At 33.5% G+C, this 20,070-nt stretch overlaps 3 protein-coding genes across 3 annotated transcripts in view; 2 read left to right on the top strand and 1 right to left on the bottom strand.

The window, feature by feature from the left end:
• The window catches only part of LOC117234317, a 246,624-nt gene that overhangs the window by 216,365 nt on the left and 10,189 nt on the right, over nt 1-20,070 (bottom strand). The gene's annotated exons all lie outside the window — the stretch shown is intronic.
• LOC117234324 (chymotrypsin-2-like) lies at nt 4,792-7,574 on the top strand. The gene is made up of 7 exons (XM_033495422.1): nt 4,792-4,921; nt 5,434-5,507; nt 5,695-5,789; nt 6,208-6,349; nt 6,435-6,548; nt 6,723-6,875; nt 7,248-7,574. The coding sequence occupies exons 1-7, from the start codon at nt 4,873-4,875 to the stop codon at nt 7,389-7,391; spliced, it is 771 nt and encodes a 256-aa protein (XP_033351313.1). The 5' UTR covers nt 4,792-4,872; the 3' UTR covers nt 7,392-7,574.
• On the top strand, nt 10,898-12,963 carry LOC117234322 (chymotrypsin-2-like). The gene is made up of 7 exons (XM_033495420.1): nt 10,898-10,972; nt 11,067-11,143; nt 11,351-11,439; nt 11,524-11,668; nt 11,950-12,063; nt 12,175-12,315; nt 12,819-12,963. Exons 1-7 carry the CDS (start codon nt 10,915-10,917, stop codon nt 12,960-12,962), a joined length of 768 nt encoding a protein of 255 aa, XP_033351311.1. The 5' UTR covers nt 10,898-10,914; the 3' UTR covers nt 12,963.

Consider the following 20,070-nt stretch of genomic DNA (forward strand, 5'->3'; position numbering starts at 1 on the left):
GAATACAGACAAATAGCGAGAAATAGCAGCTAAACAGTATCTCGTGCACGATAATCGTTTTATCAATCTAAACTCGTTGCCGTTTGCCATCGTAATTAATGCATGCATTTATTCTACTTCTCTCGTCCTCCGCTCTGAATTTGAATAATCAATAAAGGTATCCGATTCGTAACAGATGTTTGCTCCCAAGAATGACGAGAATATCGTAAGAATGTAAAAGCGGATACGAGAATTCAGCCGAGTTCGATGCACAGTATAATTACATCGATTTCACTAATTCGGCTAATCGTCACCTGTAATCGTAGCTATGCATTAATTATTAGACACTAGTTACAGCTATATGTAATTCAAATAATTACGAAACCATTTCTGGGTTCCAAAAATATGGATGTAATCGCAAACTATGCATTGACTATGATAGAGATAGTTGATACAAGAGTAGTTTAAATAATTTGGAACTTATCTCTAGGTTACAAAAATATTCATTATCAGAATTATACGGAGTTCATCTAACTGTAAAAATTTGAATATCTATTTTTTCTTGTAATTGCAGAAGAAAAATATTAGAGGGAAGAGACGAATGGTTCAAAGAGGACTACGTTTTCAGAAGCATATTTTTTTCACACGTGCAGCGACGTATCTGTACTTTTCCGATGCACTGTTCATCTTTTTTTTCTTTTTTTGTTAAATAAAAATACTTCTTTTTCCGTACGTAAAAAATAATTAGGTTGAAATGGCGAAAAAAGTAGAATCCTCTTTGAATCATTTCTTTTTCTTTTGACATTTATTTCCAACTACGATAGTAAAAGAGATATAAATGGTTCCAACTGTATGAATCATTTCACCTTTGGAGTAATTAATAATATATCGCAGTAATTGGACATTAATAGATACAATTTAGGGAATTGATTGGTTACTTAAATAACGTCTTACATCGAATCAGAAAAAGCTCATAATAAATGAATTTATTCCTAGAGAGATGTTAAATACGTTAATGCTAGATCTCCTAAATATGCAGGTTCAATCTCCAATATCAACTTTCGTATATTAGGGCGAAATTCATACATTGCACATTAGTCAGTTAAAAATACGTCTTCCTATATCGTCGCCTAACTACAGATTATAAAATTATATTATAGAAAATAGATTATAAAAAACGCGAAAAAGGTTTATGTGATTCACGTGCCAAACGAATTGTGTTAAATAATACGACTACAAAATGTCTGTAGTCCATCCATAGGCAAAAATGTTCAATATCCAGAACAGTTCATCAAATATAACATATCCAACCAGTTCGTGACATTCGGTAAAAGAACAGAAAGGATCCTGTATCCTACGTGAATTGTCGATCCGTAAAGAATGTAAGACGTATATCTACGTGAAATGGCCGTAAATTGTGGTCTTGACGTTAATATCGCAAGAAGATTAATTTCGATATCTTCGTTAACTTCATATAATATATATATTTCAGTTCCAAGTCTCGATAAAGGACTTTCGGTAAGTTGGATGTTACTCGCGTACAATCGCCACCAAATTTACCCAATTTAGTTGGAATCGTTATCTCGCGGCCAGAGAAATGTACAATTCCTTCGATTCGATATCTAAGAAACTACCAAACGCCTCGATTGAAATTCTTCCAGCTGCATATCCGCTTGCTGCATTAAGCTCGAAAATAAACGAAGCCTTAATACGATCAATCTAAATGCAATTATGGTCCTACCGACGCTAGATTTAGGAAGGATAATGCCACTGAGTTGAAAAAGGATAGCAGGTCAGGTAGTGCTGTAAGGATCAATACGCCATCCTCTCTCGAGGGAGAGCTTCACGTGTTGCTCCTGTTTCCGGTGCCACCTGGCGCACTAGAAAGGATCAATGTGCATTCTCTGCAACTACTCTTAATTACCGATCCACGCGGCCATTATAAGAAGAATGATAACAGTCATTTACAAGCTTACAGAGTGTTTCACCAATGTACTTAAACGCTCGTCGCAGGAAATTTTCACGTGCAATATATTATGTGTTATGTATGAATTATTGTAAAAGTTCATCAACACCATAATGAAAGTCGACTATCGTGATGATGATATTCGTAAAGTTTGAAACAAATCTGGAAAGTATATAGAAACTATAAGATGGTTAGCGCAAGTATACATTCCGCAGATATTACAAAATTTTTTAAACAGTCGATTATTCGTTATATTAATAGTCCACGATATTCGGTAAGACCGTCTTTGACTAGTATTATCTGTTTAAAATGAACATTTAAGCACCAGGCAATTTATACTAATCTTTTACTAAATACATAATATATGTTTGCAATAAATATCTTGCAACTTCTGTATACATATTTGAATTAGTTTTAAATTTTACCAACCACGATAGTCGGTCTCGTACTAATGCCAGTGAAATCTCAAGATGTTCCTATAAGTGTCCGAATAATCAAATACTTAGGCTACCCTATTTCGTGTAAACGTTTTAAAAAACTAATTTATTTACTTACAACTGGCAAATAGGGAGTACAGAAATTAGGTAGGAATTACGTTCATTTGTAAAACTTGGTGTGTCTACGCGACAAGAAAGGAACTTAGAGGGCTTACTTCTGAGGAACCACGTCCTCTTGAAATGACACTTTTCCTTCCGGTTTTCATGAAAATCCAAGCCTTCCTCCTAAGGAAAGAAAACTCCACTCTCGAATAATTCACACGAACACTCTCCGTTGGAGAGTCCTCGTTTTCTCGGATAACCTTTGAATCGTTCATTCCGTCTGCGCTTTTGTAGAAATCGATATTTTAAGAGCGGATACTTCGAATAATTCAGAGGCTACAGTGAAAGGCAAAAAAGAAAAGAAAAGGTAAAGACAGAGAGAGAGAGAAAGGTATTGGATTCACAGAAGAAATAATAACAAGTGGTGTAATTAGACTTTTAACAAGACACTGGCTATATAAGATCGAACAAAGATAAAATATAAATCCAGAAATATCATATTTGTAATTATGCCTTCTGCGATATAGTTACGATACTTAGATACAAGATAAATCTACTTTCACCTTTAAAGCCGGTTTTCTTCTGAGAACTGAGAGTAAAACAATAGAGCTCATCGCGATAAAAATTTGATGAAGAAAGGAAATAAATGCGATATAAGAGCACACTTATCGACACGTCACATACATATCGTATTGTTCTCGTTATCATTGACATATCATGATCATTTAGGCTACTGAATTGCGCAGTGTAATCTATCCGAAAGATAAAACTAACCGATCCGTACATTGAAAGTATATTCGTATCATGCAGTGTATATTATTTATTTTCACTAAAATACGACATCTCGTTTAGTCAACAAATCACGAAGAAAATCATCTATAGCTTGTTTGTGTCTCCTTCATCCATGTATCTGATATATACGATTACCTTCTTATTTTTTAGGTTTCTTTTAATAAACAAGTAATATCATACAATGAATCAGTTCTATCGATTTGCTGAATAATGTCGCGTATGTCAGCGTGTCTATCGTAACTTGATACTGATTTCAATCTCGCCGATTAAAAGCTAAATATTGCATGTTATCTTGTCATTGCAAACAATACAACTAATAACAAAATATATACATATATAGTACACATATAGAATTAGTCGGAGATAATTAACGAAAATATGTACGTACATAAATACACGTTTGTTCAGGTCGTATGAAAATGTTAAAACAATCTTCATTTTCAAGATACGTAACTTAACGTACAAACATTTTTTGTTTTCCATATTTTTTGTAACTCGCGTTTGCTACTCCGAAATATTACAATTTTTCTATCTAGATAATACACGAAAATGATTAAACAATTTAAAAATATACATCGTATAAATACTTTTATACCTTTTATCACATACTGACGCAATCAAAATCAACGTATAAATCTATGTTGCAGTATTAGGTGTAAGGAACGTTATTCAAAATATATTAATCTTTTATTAAGATTAATGGATTTTATATCAATCTTGCATAAATAACTTCTTTAAAAGGTTTTCGTTTATCGCGTCGATATTTACGCATCAAATACCTGTCAAACAGGATTAATAACTCACGGGAAATCCAATGATATACGAACTATATTGCAACTAAAAAATGAGAAATCCGTGTTTCGAAATTACATACTTTGCAAAACATATGACACGGATATATTGGATTCCGTGATAGATTCATTCATTCCTCGCCATTGTACGCATTTCAAAAAATGTTATAAAAATTGTACTTCAACGTTCTTATGAAAGATACACATTTATAAAAGGAATTGTAGAGAAAGTATTTTTTAACTAGATAGACGTTACATGAAAGTAATAATACTTAATGTATTCTTCTAAGATAGCATGCATCAATTTATTTAATTGTCTTTGAATATCTTATGACATTCGACATTTTTTCAAGCATCTTTTTATCTGTACAGAATTTTAAAATTTTTTAATTACTAGACTTGATTGCATGATTCAAACATATTACTCACGTTTATTAGTCAAGAAGCTGATAATCTTACACACACACATATATTTGTTGTGATAGAAAATAAACAAAATCGTAAGTTGTAAAAAATTACAAACAATAATTATTAGTCTCAACTGTCATCGGCAACATGAAATCTCGGAAGTCTATACCATGCGAGTTATCGCTAAATGTCAACATTATCAGAAAATAATTAATCATAGCAATCTGGATCAATCACGAAATCCATATATTGATACAGCAGAAATCACAAATTTATCTAATCTTGAATCGAAGACGAATCGACGTTACATATTTTTAAAATACCATGTCAGAGTATATAAACTAATAGCTTGCATGAAATTTCATCTCAGTTTGCGAAAACCGAGCTGGTTAGCAACATGATGGTGACAACGTTGACCCTTTTTGCTCTTTTCGCCCTCTCCAATGGTGAGTAGTTGCTACTTTCATGCGTTTCGTTTCGTTGAAAAAGGTACATTTATTATAAAATTCTATTACCGCTCTCTATTTGATAGAACAATAAAGTTTTGCGCTAAACGACACCAGAATTATATATACTACGAAATTTTTCATAAAAACTGAAATTCGTATCTCAAACAACAATATTACAATATTTTGCTTCGGGATATTTCAAACGTTTCGTTTTACTTTGCTACAGAATTAACATAATTCTTCTGTTAATCTCTTAATCTCGTGAAAATTTCAAAATCATGTAATTAGAAGGTTCGCTAAACGTTTCGGTTGAGAATTAATCCACGAGATTCGAAACGTATGAAGAAAATTAAAGGATTGTTTCTATCGCGACAGCATGTTCATTAGCGGCAATTTCCGTGATTAAATGTAGCTAATAGGCAGAGCGATCAGTGCCAACTGCATAATGAGCAGCGTTTCATCCACGATCACTAGATACTAATTATTATGTACCACTATTATTTACATAGGTGGATTGGTGCCGAAATACGATCCAAGGATCGTAAATGGGGAGAGCGCTAAAGAAGGAGAAATCCCATATCAAGTGAGTTATTTCAATAACGAGATATCGTTGTCTGTTAATTAAGACAAGAGAAGATTGAATCGAGAGAAAAAATCAGTTTCTTAGAGAACCTAACAACCCTCTATCGAATGAATTCGTTCTTCTTCCTGTCATTTATCCTACTTCTTGAATATTGTTCAATTATCAGGATATTTATTTTTATCCCTAGGTATCACTTCAAAACAAAGAATCTTCGTTCCACTTCTGCGGCGGCTCCGTTCTTAATGAAAATTACGTCATTACGGCAGCTCATTGTACCATGGAGTAAGCATTCGAAAAATTTTAGTTTCGAATTTTATTGTACGTACTTTAAATTTTCACGAGTAATTACGAAGCATATACGCAAATGACAACATCAGTTAATTCGAGAAAACCATCGATGAATTCATAACGGTTTGACTGGTACAAGAAAATTCCTTATACAAGTGCGAATCTTATGCATCGTTATTATATGGAAAAAGTTGAAATATGATAAGTTAATCGTTATTGATTTTCTCACCTACGTAATTAACGCTATCAATATTTTTTAAATATCCAAAAAAAGTGACAAGCGAAAAGATAGCTTCGATATGGAATCGGCTAACGACATGTTCAATTTTAAAACTGCTCTTTGACGAAACGACAACAAGAATTTTCCATTTGTGACCTTCAAATAAAAAAACTCATCTTCTTTTTTTCGAAGGAAATCGCCAAAAGAAATCAAGGTTGTAGCAGGCACGATTAATCTCTCAGAAGGAGGTTCCGAACACTTGGTTGAGGAAATCATCATCCACGAAAACTATGCTGCTTCGGATTCTTGGAAAAACGATATTTCATTGATCAAGGTATGCTCTCAAGCACTGATTTTCCTAAGTTAATAGTATCAAGCGGCACAGATATTCTTATTTCGTTATCATTTACTTGTTACAGGTCAAGACACCATTCGTAAAATCGAAAGTGCTTTCTTTCGTTCCCCTTCCATCGCCAGATGATGTTCTTCAGGCTAATGATGTGGCGACAGTTTCTGGATGGGGTAGACTTTGGGTAAGTTCTCCATCTTTTTGGAAAAAGTATTTTTAATACCCGATAAAAACATTTAAATAGCTTTGAATATTTTAAAATTTCTATCACGTTCTGTATAGTTGTAATATTAATGAACTGCAAATAACTTTGTATCATGCCTCATACTTATATAATATTACAAATGTACAACTGCAGCAAGGTGGTCCTACGACTATTTTCCTGCAACGCGCAAACATCTTGATTGCTGATCAAGAATACTGTAAATTGATGTACAGTAAACAATATAAACACATCTACGACTCGCATCTTTGTGCATACGACCCAAGTGTTAAAAAGGGATCATGCCACGTAAGTTACACATGGACTAAAATTATATTACATAACGATTATTTTATTTACGATTATAAATTGGCTTATTTAATCTCATTTATTCCGCTTTAATTATCTTCTCGCGAAAAAGACATGGACGATCTTTCTACGTGATTTCACTCGTATTGTATTTCCACAGAATACCCTTTTACACTAACTGACACCTTCGGTGTAATTAGTTGTACGAATAATTTCAATCGTTCTTTGTAACGCTTCGTAAATTGTAATTTGTAATTACGGTTGCGTGAAATCAACGTAAATTGTCTTTATTCAGGATTTCGCAGCAATTAACGGGGTTTCATGGTTTCACTAAGATTGTTCTTAAAAACTTGATTCTTTCTTTTCTCATAGGGTGACTCTGGTGGCCCCTTGACCGTCAACGGAAAACTCGTTGGTCTCGTTTCTTGGGCAATGGGCTGTGCCCTCACTGACTACCCAACTGTCTACACCCGTGTGACGTCTCATCTTAATTGGATAGAAACACACGCTGTGTAAAGCCAGCAAGTGAAACGTGAACTGGAAGTCGAAGTAAAACACACAAGCACGAAATTCGAATATCTCTTTCCATACAGGCCAAAGTATCTTAACGTTTTAAGGACTGAAAATATTGTAACCTGCATTTAATACTGTATTTTGTACATTTAATTGACAAATAAAACAAATCGTTTATTTGATAAATTAATATAAATTCTTTAAACCATACTTCTACGTATGTTTGTGTGAACAATCTTTTATTTTACAATATATATAAAAATATTAAATAACGTATTAGTATATTAAATATTTAAACGGCAAAATTTCTTTTTCCATTCCAATGTGTATAATAAAATAAAATAAAATTATCTATAATACAAAAACAAAAACTACATAATCTACTCGGTAAATAAACACATTATTTAAACAATTAATCGTTTATTCGTATACATACTGGATTTTATCTGATATCGCGGTTATTAATGGGAATTCTTCGAACCTTCGAATTTCTTGTAAAAAATAATTAAAAAAGATATGAATGCAATATCAATTATCTAATATTCTATCAGAGAAATTATAAAAAGGATTAATGCTTCGAAAGTAACATGTATCGATGATTAAACTGGTTAGATCAATCGCGACTGAGAGCGAATGACAGATAACTATACCGACCTTAACTACAGCAAATACGGCTAATACATGGCTAATATACCGTAATCACGACTATCGGGCTAATCGAAACCTTCAAGTATCTATATTATCATGATATAATAGAATCTATCTTTATTTTCATCCAAATTATTATATGACTATTTTTATTTATAATACAATAATGATAAAATCTCTGTTCCATTTCTCTTCTACAATAATAAATGAATCGAATTAAATTAATATTTAATAAAATTATCAATTGTTCTATAGCGAACGAATATACAGTAGCGGACAAAAGTTTAAGACGATGATTTACAAACCGGATTACAAACATTTTATATGCATATTGTTCTTCTATTCGGTTTGTCTCTTTGGAGTAACATGGCTGTATGTTTGACCTTCGACAAACTCAGACTGTCAGTTGTTAAATACAAACAATGTAGGAGTTACAACAGTAAGTTACCGCTTAGCACATGTAAACAGCGGACATTAGTTTAAGACGATCTGTGTAAAACGTACGAGTATAGTTTTTGAACATTTTGATTCTGGAATGTTAGAATCATTGTTTAGTGTACTTTTTATTGCTTAACACGTTCGTCGCCACGTCACACATATCTATGCGTATACTTCTGTGGGGCGCCCGTCACCAAAGTATGGGTGACGCTCTTCTTGTTCGAGTTAATTAAACATAGGATATTATATATAGGATATACAACATAAAAATATTAAAAACACATTATAACATACTTTTTATTAATTTATATTCTGGATAATATATTACGTTATTCTATATCGCATGATATTTGTTAAAACATTCCAAACATATTTCGGGTGATTTTGCGCACTTCGAACAATAGTTGTAGACTCCGTCATCACTACTATTCTCACTTTTAAATATATTTTCACACTGTTTATTGAACATTTTGAAGATGAAAAAATCACTAATGTACGTCTCACAAGTATGCTTCTCGACTAAATGAAAGATCTGACATATCTGCCATGAGATCTCTGGGAATACTCTAGCTGGAAAGCTTATCGCTTTCTCTATTTCAGAACTAAATAATCTTTTCTTTTCAATGAATCGAAGGCGATAAACAATGAATCGAAAGCGATAAACAATGAATTCCCGCTTGTCGCTCTATTTACGTTCTGCGTACCGGCGGTCGGATTTGGGCTCCGCAGGAAACTTAGCCGAATCACGCTGCACGACGAACGTGTTAAAATTCATTTAGGTAGCAACAGACTACGGGTAAATCAAAGAATTTACTTGAAAACAAATGGGAATAAATCGTAAGGCTACGAAAGCAGAGTAAAACCTTCACCGAAATAACAAATATAGTGAACAGGTCAGAAACGGCTTGTAAGCAAGCTTGGTATACATTTTGTATGGCATGTATTGCGATCAACCGAAAAACGGAAGACCACGGAAAACAACGCCGAAAATGGATCGCCGGATTCATTGATTGAACGAAAAGGATCGTTTTCGTAGTGCACATAATATTGCTGCGGAGATAAACTATAAAAACGATACACAAATTAATGCTAGAACTGTTAGGAGAAGATTAGAAGACTTTAACTTAAGAGGACAAAAACCTCAAAAGAAACGATTGCTGAGTTCTAGGAATCGAAAAGACGACTTGCGTTTGCTAAAGCTCATAAACATTGGACAAGTGAACATTGACAAAAGGTATTGTTTTCAGACGAATGGAAATTCAATCGCGTCTCTTCTGACGGGATACGGCATGATAGACGTCGATTTGGCGAAAGTTTGAAAACACAGTACGTTTTAAAAACTCTTAAACATGGTGGTGGGAACGTTATAGTGTGCGCGTGTTTTTCTCGAGGCTGTCCTGGTCCGATATGTCGTATCAATGGAATTATGGACCGTTTTCAATACATGGACATACTCGAGAACACAATGTTGCCTTTTGCAAGCAACAATATGAGTGATGATTTTATTTTTCAAAATGACAATGATCCGAAGCACGCGGCTCGGGTTGTGAAATAGTTTTTTTGAAGAAGAAAATATTACCGTGCTGCCGTGGCCGTCGCAATCACCAAGACATTAATCCAATCGAGAATTTGTGGAGCATCATAAAAAAGACAGTACAACGTTATAAACCGAAAAATTTAAATGAACTTTACAATTGAAACAGCTTGGAGTAATATTACGGTAGATCACTGTAAAAAATTAATAGATTTTATGCCAAAAAGATGTACCGAAGTGATGAGAAATAACGGATATTGGACAAAATATTGAATTTAAACAAAAATTGTGTATATTTTCTTACCAAAAATTAATATTTTTTGTGTAGTCTTAAACTTTTGATTTAAACTTTTTTGAAATATTATACAGATTTCGTTCCTTTCTTATAACTTAGCTACTGAGCAAAATATCAAAATGAAATTTTTTTGTAAGTGTACAAACAAATGTCTAATTAGTTAATATCAAAAGTAGAACACTGTATTTATATTTTTTATGGAAAGTAAATCAATTATTTATTTCTTCCATTTCGTCTTAAACTTTTATTCGCTATTGTACAAATTTAATTAAGAAACGTATTTTACTGATGTAATAGTGATCACTAACTAAGTTTAGTTATTCCTTGAAATAGATTTGAAAGATTTTTTATTTGCTACGAAATTTTTTATCTGCCCCACATTTGATAGAAATACACACTTTTCGGTGGTTACTGTTATTTGTCAGCAAATAGATGTACTTACTGATAAGAATGTCACTGAAACTTGACTTATCTCAATGTTAATTGAAGATCGATCTATCAAATATTGACCATATTTTTAAATTGCGTTTCACACATCACAATGGGTATATAAGGAGCAAACCAACTGCTGATAGTGTATTCGATCACATTTCCCTGAATCGTTAAGAACCATGAATTCGGTGATACTTGGACTGGTGCTTTTAGCTACAGCGTTAGCAAGTTCTAATGGTAAGTGGTAATACCAATAAGTTTTAATTGATATTTATAAATTTAAACCTCAACTAACTCGACTCAACTAACTACATTACGAAACCATTATTAGCCGATATATCAACTCACGACTTGGATCCTAGAATCGTGAATGGTGAGGATGCAGGCCCAAACGAATTTCTATACCAGGTACCGAAACTTATTCTTCGCGCAAGAAAACCGAAAACTCAATCATCAAATAAACGAAATTGAATCGTATCGCGTTATTCGAATAAACTTCTTGACAAATGAAAATTGAAACATTAAAGATCAGACAGGCTAGACAAACGATAAAAAACTACGTTATAGAAAAATACTGTTTCTGCCTTTATTATTATTCGTTTCTGTTATTCGAAGGTTTCGCTTCAAATCGACGGCAGTCATTTCTGCGGTGGATCTGTGCTTAACAGGTATTACGTTCTCACCGCTGCTCACTGCGTCTTTGAGTAAGTTTCGTAATTTCCTATCAAATGGCATCTTCGAATATTGTAACATGATCAGCATTATAAGCCCTATAATACTGTTAACAGTGAACAAGCTAGCGAAGTCAAAATTATCAGCGGAACCAAGAACTTAAGCGACTCTCCAACATCCGTGCATCAAGCTGTGAAGTTTATTGTTCACGATGAATACAACCCTTCCGATAGCTGGATCAACGACATAGCCTTGATCAAGGTATCTAAACATCAAATGGAAATTTCATATAGAAATTTGCATACATAAACTTATCGTTGGGAAACACATTGCAATTCTATCTTAAAATCTTTCATTTCTTTGGCATAAGTTCTATGCTTTAGTCCACGATAGTTTTAATATTGACATAAAGAACTAATATAATTAATGTAATTTTTCGAACGTCAGATATATCAGAGAAATAATATTTGACGAAGAGATAAGATTTTAATTCATTGGTTATAGCTCCTCATTTTATAATCTAAGGTGTCTTATTTTTCTAGGTAAATAAACCATTCGAGATCGGACCACAACTAAACTACGTTCCTTTACCGGAAGCAAATCGAAATATTCCAGATAACTCACGCGCTATTGTATCGGGATGGGGTAGGATCAGAGTAAGTGTTAATGTATATTAAATAAAACGCGCGAACAATAGCTCAAATATTTTTGCGAGTTACTCTAGCTGACGTAGCGTCTCGATTTTACTCAAATATTCTATCGTACAGGAAAACGGACCACTCTCGACAACATTGAAAAAAGCAACCATCTACATTACCAATCAGAATACTTGCAAGAATGCCTATCGAAGAATATATGACACGCAAATTTGCGCCAGTAATCCCAAGAGCGAGAAAGGAGCATGCAACGTAATTAATATTTTCTGTCCTAATATTTTAAAAAATTCATATTCGGTCATTCGAAGACTACAAGGGAAGAACATGATAAATCACGTTTCTTATTCTTTGCACGAAAGCAATTTTAAGATTCACTGTGTCATATTATCAAAATTATTTGCATTTGCTTTTGGATCTAAATATGTGTTCTTGTTAATTCCTTCAAAATTATTTAAATATTGATCATAATGTTACAGCATCAAAGATATTAACATATTACTTGTCTTAATAATTACATATGTCTTTAGCCTCCATAGAATATCACCAATTTATTAACTGTTTTTAAAAGACTTACATCTTTGAACCTAACAGAATATCTTCATTTTCAATTATGTCATATGGAAATTCTCTTGTTTAAACGCAAAGCGACATTAAAATGAGAAAGTCATCGTGTTCTTCTTCCAGTCTTCACATTTTATTCGCCATCTTTGTGTTATAATTCATGACAATTACGACAATTAATTATACTTTCATAGGGTGACTCTGGTGGCCCTCTCACAGTTAACGGAAAGATTGTCGGCATCGTATCATGGTCACGGGGATGTGCTCTTTCTAATTACCCCACTGTGTACACTCGTGTTCCTTCTTACATTGATTGGATTCAAGCAAACGCAGTTTAAAATAGAAGAAGATGGAAAGTGTACGACATAACACAAAGTACACCGCTAATTGTTGATAGAGATGTATTGTTAGCAGAACATTACTCACTATTCATTCGTCCTTAATATCAATTTATATTTTTAACCAATTATTCTATATAACGTATTAAAGAGAAGAATAAAAGGATATAGTTCATCACAGGACAACATTTAAATCGCAATAGTATCTATAACAATAGATAATTAATTTTATGTGTAAATTATAATAAAAGGACGTTATAAATTACCACACATACTTGGTTATTGATATGCCATTTCAGCTCACAGCTCCAATTCGTATACGTCGAATAACAAAAGATATTCGTCTGTGAAATTTTTATTGACGGATGTTTTACGAACGTATCTCTTACATTTGAGTTACTCTCAAACGTTCACTGTTCAGAATTCGCAACGACGTTTTGTTACAACACGCGAACAAAACTCTCAAAACAAGTTAACTTTAATGCACGTTAAAAACGCTACACAGACAGTAGCAGGTATACTAAGTTCACCGAACTCAACGTGGATAATCCCAGATGCGAAATATGTAGCACTATTTAATTAGATTGCACATAATACGGACACTAGCGGGACCTAGTTCTACAGTATATAGACAATAATAGGCTTATCTGACATCATCACACAAAATAATACGAATCATTCAAATTCGATATAGATAATTCTAAACTCAACTGACTCAATGGTACCAAATCGGGCGGACAATTTTACTATTTTTTTTTTTTTTTTTTTTTTTAACACTGACTGCCACGCCGAAATCACATGTTTCGTTCAGGACGTCACGGGAATATTTTTATTATCCAAAGCATATAATAATAAATTGATGATGTAAGACAACATTCTTTCCCAATGGACCGTTTATCTTATTGGCGGTCACGGGTGACCACCGCGACGCTTTGGTAATAGTTGATAGCGACATATTATAACAAGGCTTCGTTTATTTCAACAAACCATTAGCATTCGTTATTTCGTCGTAAGCAAAACGTGCAGAATATATTGTTGAAACATGTAGAAGATATTAGTAACAGTATTTGCTCATTCTATATATAATAGAAAGGTATGTGCACACTTCTAACTTCAATTATATGATTATAAAGCAGCATTTACGATTATTTTCTAAGCTGTGTTTATAATAATATTCGTAGATTACCCCGCAAAGATATGGATGCAAACACAGTGCACCGTTAGATGCAAGATTTGTTTTCATTTCTTTTTATTGATGTTCTAATAAAAATGTTTAATTGTTCAATGGGGCACTTTTTATTTCAAAGAATCTTCTATTTATCGGTTATATTCAAAATACCTTAACTGTCAATTTTCATACAATTTTTACAATTGTAAGAAGTTCAAGCACTCCGGTCACCAATGACCACCGTGGTGTCACAGGAGAAACCGTGGCCGGTCATATATGACCAACGTGGCAGTCAAAGTGTTAATAGTCGCTTAAAAATATGCAAATGCATCTGAGTGACCATAAATTCAAATAACGCTATTGATCATTGAACAGTTTCGTTATCGAGGGATCTTCTTCCACTTTAAAGAAGATTAAAGAAGATCCACTTAAAGTAGATTCATTCACACGTCAATTGTAGCACAGATCTAATCTGAGAGCTGATAAGACAGTATATAGAGATATCGTAGACCTTGAAGATTCACAAAATCTAACAAGAATCCACGTAATCTGTAAAATCATTGAAAACTTAACGTTGTTACCTAGTCACGATTGAACTTGTGTTTCCATGAACAAAGCTATGTCGTTCGATTTTGTATAAAACAGCCGGTGGCATGCATTGATTTCTCCATAAAATGGCCGAAAAATGTATTAAGATCCGAAGGAGAGCTAATCCGTGTTGCTCGTGTGACACTGATAATCATTAATAACTTCGTTTGATTTATGACAGAGATTCATAGTTGTACTCATAACATTGGCGATAGATAGATACACGAGGTGACTAGTTTCTTGTGACACGAACGCGATCGCGCGAATAATCCGAACGTATTACGAGCACGTGAATTATGGCGTTATTGGACTTCACCGGCCTTGCATAAACACAAATGCGGAATCAGAATGCAATCGATGTTAGCTCAGCTGTCAATTCGATGAAAACATTTGGACACTGGACACGACTGTGATTGCGTGTAACGATGTATAAACTTAAAAATCATTGAATTGTTAATTACAGTTGATCAACGATAAACTGAAAGTAAAGGGAGTACAGTATTGTAAATATAGCTAACAATCTAAAAAGTCATTATAAATGATAGATTGTGAAGGTTTGCACGTTGGAAAATTAACTTTACCCCCGTAACTTCGCAACTCTCGTTTCTTCTGTAACAAATATTCCATTAAAACAAATTATTTTCGTCTTGATTGTTCATTTTAGGATCAAAAATAAAAGAAAAATTCATTCGATCATTCCTTAATAAATGACGTTATATATCGTATCGTGACTATCGTGACTATCATGACAGGATCGTATAACGCGAAACTGCTCGAGGCTAGTTGCAGTAATGACTACCTGTGAAAAGGGAAAACTCATCTGCGAAACGAATTCGTTTCCTTTGCCTCTTTCGTTTACTCGGGGGTTCATTTTGGTGGCAAGGGTCAATAGATATTTGAACGATATAAAACTTCTCGGTTTTCGTGATGTGCAATTGTATCTTACGTTGATATTCCATTGCAAAAGTGATTTCGTATCGTTCCATCGACGTACATAAATATGTACATCCATACATGTATATAAAAATTAATAAAAAATATACGGAACACAAAGCAAAAATGCAATTCGTAAACTCATGCGTGTACTTACACGTTTACGTAGTGCATTCGAGTCATTGATTTAAATTTAAAGTAGAATTTATCGAGTGATCTGCGCTCCCTGGAACTTTTTCGATATATCAACCGATAGTGTTTAAATAAAGCGAATAACTGACAGAGAATCTTTCTGGTTAAAATCAATGTTTGGAAATATCCTGTTCGTGATGTTTATTAACGCACAAAAGATTACGAACAAACGACTTATTCAAACGAATATAACCGTTCCAATTCTGATTTTGATTTTGCGTTGAATATCCATGAGACAGGCAGTAAAACACGAAATAACGGGTCAGTTAATACAGCGAAATCAATAACACCATGACATCCATACGATGGTCTCATTTCCGATGCTACTTGTACGAATCGACGAATACATATGTTTCATTCGAGTTTTAGGAAATCGAGCAACTCGACGAGAAAATCTAAACGAACTTGTAATGATTAATTTCACGGGATATTAAATATCGAAAAATTTCTTGGGCGTCGACTAATTTTCAGAAAAAAGTGTCTACGTCGAAGATCGAACAAAGTTGAGAATCAAGAGAACACGATTTAACTTCCTTTGAAATTTCTTTACTTCCAAGCCGCTTAACGACTCTTAATAGGTTCGAAATAAGTTTGACAATGAATATAAATTTGCGAATATTTCGTTCATAATTTGATTCTTAGGGGACAGGATTCCGTTCATGACGACGTCAAAGCGTTTCTTCTCTTCTTTTCTTTTCTTTTCAATTTTATTCTTAAACAGCAGGAAAGTTTGCTCAAAGCTTTCATTTAGGAAAAGAAACTAACTTCATTGTACATATATCGCAAGCTACCATGATGCGCAATACATTTTCACAAGTATCGTAAAATTTTCATTCATAATAGAAACCGGTGTACAGCGGTGGTGAAAAATGTTCGCATGTCGAGAGAAGGAAAACCGAGAGGAATATCATTGTATAAGGAAAAATTCCCACGAGAAATTCTATTGCGAGTAACGCAATGACTTCGTGACACAAGCATGTCATGATGGCAGACTTTCATAAATCATTGTATTTTAGAGACACAACAAAAATTGAGGAACAATGGCACAAAAGACGCGCGAAAATAAACCTTTTCTTTGGATACATAAAGAAATCTTTTGAACAAGAAACTCCTCTCTTTTCTATACGAAACGTTAACAAAAAAGATAAATGTGAAAATCATTAAACATTAATCAATTAATCTGTAACGACGTTTATGCTATCGAATGTACCACGTGATAAAAATAAAGACAAAGTATAAGTGAACGTAAATTATTTTGTTACTAAAAGGGGAAAATGGTTCTCCTCGCGCGTAAATATAATACTTGATTAAAAGCAGGACACGAGCACGGTGTTTGTTGTAAAAAGCACAAAGGATAGACCAAAGGAAAACCATAAAATGAAATTTGGGAATAGAATGTATAATAAGGCCGGCTCTTTGAGACACGGTCGAAAGGATTGCAACGTTGACAACTTCCGGGAAGTGGCTTACGAAATTTTGCGGCCACATTAAACATTGGTGTTTGATGGTGGACGCTTTAATCTCACAAACGAAATAATCGAGCCAGGCGTTATGAAGAAAGAGCATCGTTCCTCTTGCAAATGGATCCTTTTGTACAACCACGAAATAGCTCTAAAACCTTCAGACGTTTATTTTATGATGAATTTTTATGATACAATGTAAATTATGTAAATTCAGTAGGAAATTAATCACGAGAACCAGGATATCTAAATATTTCTATTGGGGTTGAAAAAAATATCCGAAGTTGATATTTTTGTTTGACTATTTTTACAAACTTATTTATTTAAAAAGTCAGCGATGTTTTTTTAAATAGTATTATACAGCTGTTTTTACGTTTCATTTAATCTCATAGCGTCATGGCCGATGTCAAGGTGATTTTAAAACGAGCGTTTAACCTATGCTTTTAGTGTATGCTTTCAACCTAAGCTTTTAGCCCATGATTAAGAAATCTAGATTTAATTAATCAGCATTACATACCAATCATCATTCAAACGAAATACTTTTCCACGTTAATGCTTCCATTATCATAACCTCGAGTTATGAGAATTGTTTTCTTCGTTCTTTCAATACGATAACTGCACATGCATTTTATTCCTATTTAGTTTATGTAAATATTTTAAATGACTTAAATTAGGGCTTCAATCAATCTAAAGTTTCTTTCAGCATTAGTTCAAGCTCAATATTTTTTAAGACACCGTGAATACGAGAAGAAAAGATCTAATAGCGCGATCTGAGAAGCAAGTTTTATATAAAAAGGTAAATATGTACAATTGGTACATTCGCAAACATCTGTGAGAAAATGTGTCGTCGAAGTATCAAAGAGTATGGAAACATAGTAATTCGCAGGTTGCACGTACGCAAGGAAATATCGTGGCAACCGAAGCATTTATAAACGTTGCGAGCGACAAAGAATGCAATTAGAATAACTTAAAAAATGTATATGCAGCAAGATGTATTGATTATTCTTGAAGATTCTAGTCAACGATGTACGTTCAACCTCATTTACATTACTAATGAAATTTCATTCCTGTCTTCTATTCTTAGACGTGGCAATATGGAAGATTTCGTTGGCGTGGTGTTTCGCGTTTCGTTGAACGTATTCTCAAACTACTTATTTAACACATAGAAAGTTGCTGGGTGCCGAGAAAAGAAAGGAACACGACGGTAATTGGCTGAAACTGGGCCAGTTCCCAAGGAATCGATTTCCTTGTGAAAATGAAGAAATCTCTCTTCCACTTTTCATTATCTCCAACTCAAATTCAACCACCTTCTTTTAGTCGATTTTCCAACCAACGTAGGGATTAATCAAACAGATCAAACTGTATGAAATATTCAGACGTTGATATTCTCTTTTATTTGATCTATCGCGTAATCGTTCTACAAATTTATTTTCGCCTATCTTCTAAATGAAGAGCATAAGGGAAGCGCGCGATAAGTCATATTTTTCATTTCTCAGTACGTTGCCAAATGATCCCACGTTATAAAAAAATATATATTTATCCTCTCTCTTCGTAACTTATAACATTAATATGTCTTAAAAGTTATACGTTTAACTTTTACGAAACTTCGTCGACTATATTTTTCGACCTAACGAATTCTTTTCACTTGTAGCTACTTTATATTAAATTGTCCCTTTTCAATCGTAAAGTAACATTAAAATGGAAAGATTAACAAAGATAGGAGAATTCTGATTCAGTGATAAGGTTTCGCGAGTAAACGAGAAATATACGGAAATATATGAAAATCTTGCTAGAATAATATTATGTAATTCGTGTAATTATTTTGCAATTATAGTATTTAATATATGTATATATACGTATATAAATTTCAATTTTTAAATTAGATACCAAATAATTAATAGCGTCGGATTCCTTTCGTGTTAATTACTTGCCTCATTAAACGTCATTTTTCAACGCGAAACACAATTCACGTGTGCGCTTCGTTATCGTGACGTAGCATTGTACGAAATTCATTAAGTTCTTCCTTGCACGCAGTAATTAATTAAGATAGGGCATCCATGTCGTTAGTTGAACTAGCAGAAAGCACCTTGCCACGCCATGGCTCTAACGTGAAAATAATCTAGTTACAACGTTGCGATGAAATTACTGTCGTTGTTTGGCAAATAAATTAAAGTGGCATCATTTGTTTTCAGCGAAACAGGTTTCACCCCCCCCCGGTCGCCCTTTCAAAGAAAAATCGTTCGATCAGCTTGTACGTCGATTAATTGCAGATCCGATTGCAATAATCCATCATGCACTCCGTAACCATTTATTCTTTATACAATTGCACGATACGATAAAATTAAAACGAATTTTAATTTACAATAAAATTACAAAACCAATTATGAGGCAATCATAAAACAAACAGTATAGCAAAAGGAAATTAAAAAGAATATTATACCTGTTGAGAATATTGCAAAGAGGGGAAAACGTTACGAAAATATTACAAATCTGAACACAGATATGTATTCTTTGTATATATAGCTCTTTGTGAAGTAAAAGAAATTTTTCGACGACAATGCACGCAAAAACTTTCGAGGAAATGTTTGCAAGCGGTTTTTTCCAAAGTGCAAAAAAAACTAATATTCGCTGCACAGTGTCGGTTAAAGCGTACGCTTTTACACAACTTAATTGCCGGGAAAACTCGTTGTCAAACTACGAGAGCAGAGCTTCAACACAAAGGATTGCTCGAATTGGAGCTTGTCTCCAAAAGAAAAGAATACAATTA

This window comes from Bombus vosnesenskii, unplaced genomic scaffold, assembly GCF_011952255.1.
Source record: "Bombus vosnesenskii isolate JDL3184/JDL3185 unplaced genomic scaffold, Bvos_JDL3184-5_v1.1 scf7180000013304, whole genome shotgun sequence".
Taxonomy (NCBI): domain Eukaryota; kingdom Metazoa; phylum Arthropoda; class Insecta; order Hymenoptera; family Apidae; genus Bombus; species Bombus vosnesenskii.

What these genes read in the sequence shown, in the direction of transcription:
- LOC117234322 (XM_033495420.1), top strand. Translation starts at nt 10,915, where the DNA reads ATGAATTCGGTGATACTTGGACTGGTGCTTTTAGCTACAGCGTTAGCA. An exon ending in CAAACGAATTTCTATACCAG is followed by an intron (nt 11,144 to 11,350) that starts GTACCGAAACTT and finishes TGTTATTCGAAG; the next exon opens with GTTTCGCTTCAAATCGACGG. An exon ending in GCGAGAAAGGAGCATGCAAC is followed by an intron (nt 12,316 to 12,818) that starts GTAATTAATATT and finishes ATACTTTCATAG; the next exon opens with GGTGACTCTGGTGGCCCTCT.
- LOC117234324 (XM_033495422.1), top strand. Translation starts at nt 4,873, where the DNA reads ATGATGGTGACAACGTTGACCCTTTTTGCTCTTTTCGCCCTCTCCAAT. An exon ending in AAGGAGAAATCCCATATCAA is followed by an intron (nt 5,508 to 5,694) that starts GTGAGTTATTTC and finishes TTTTATCCCTAG; the next exon opens with GTATCACTTCAAAACAAAGA. An exon ending in GCAGCTCATTGTACCATGGA is followed by an intron (nt 5,790 to 6,207) that starts GTAAGCATTCGA and finishes TTTTTTTCGAAG; the next exon opens with GAAATCGCCAAAAGAAATCA.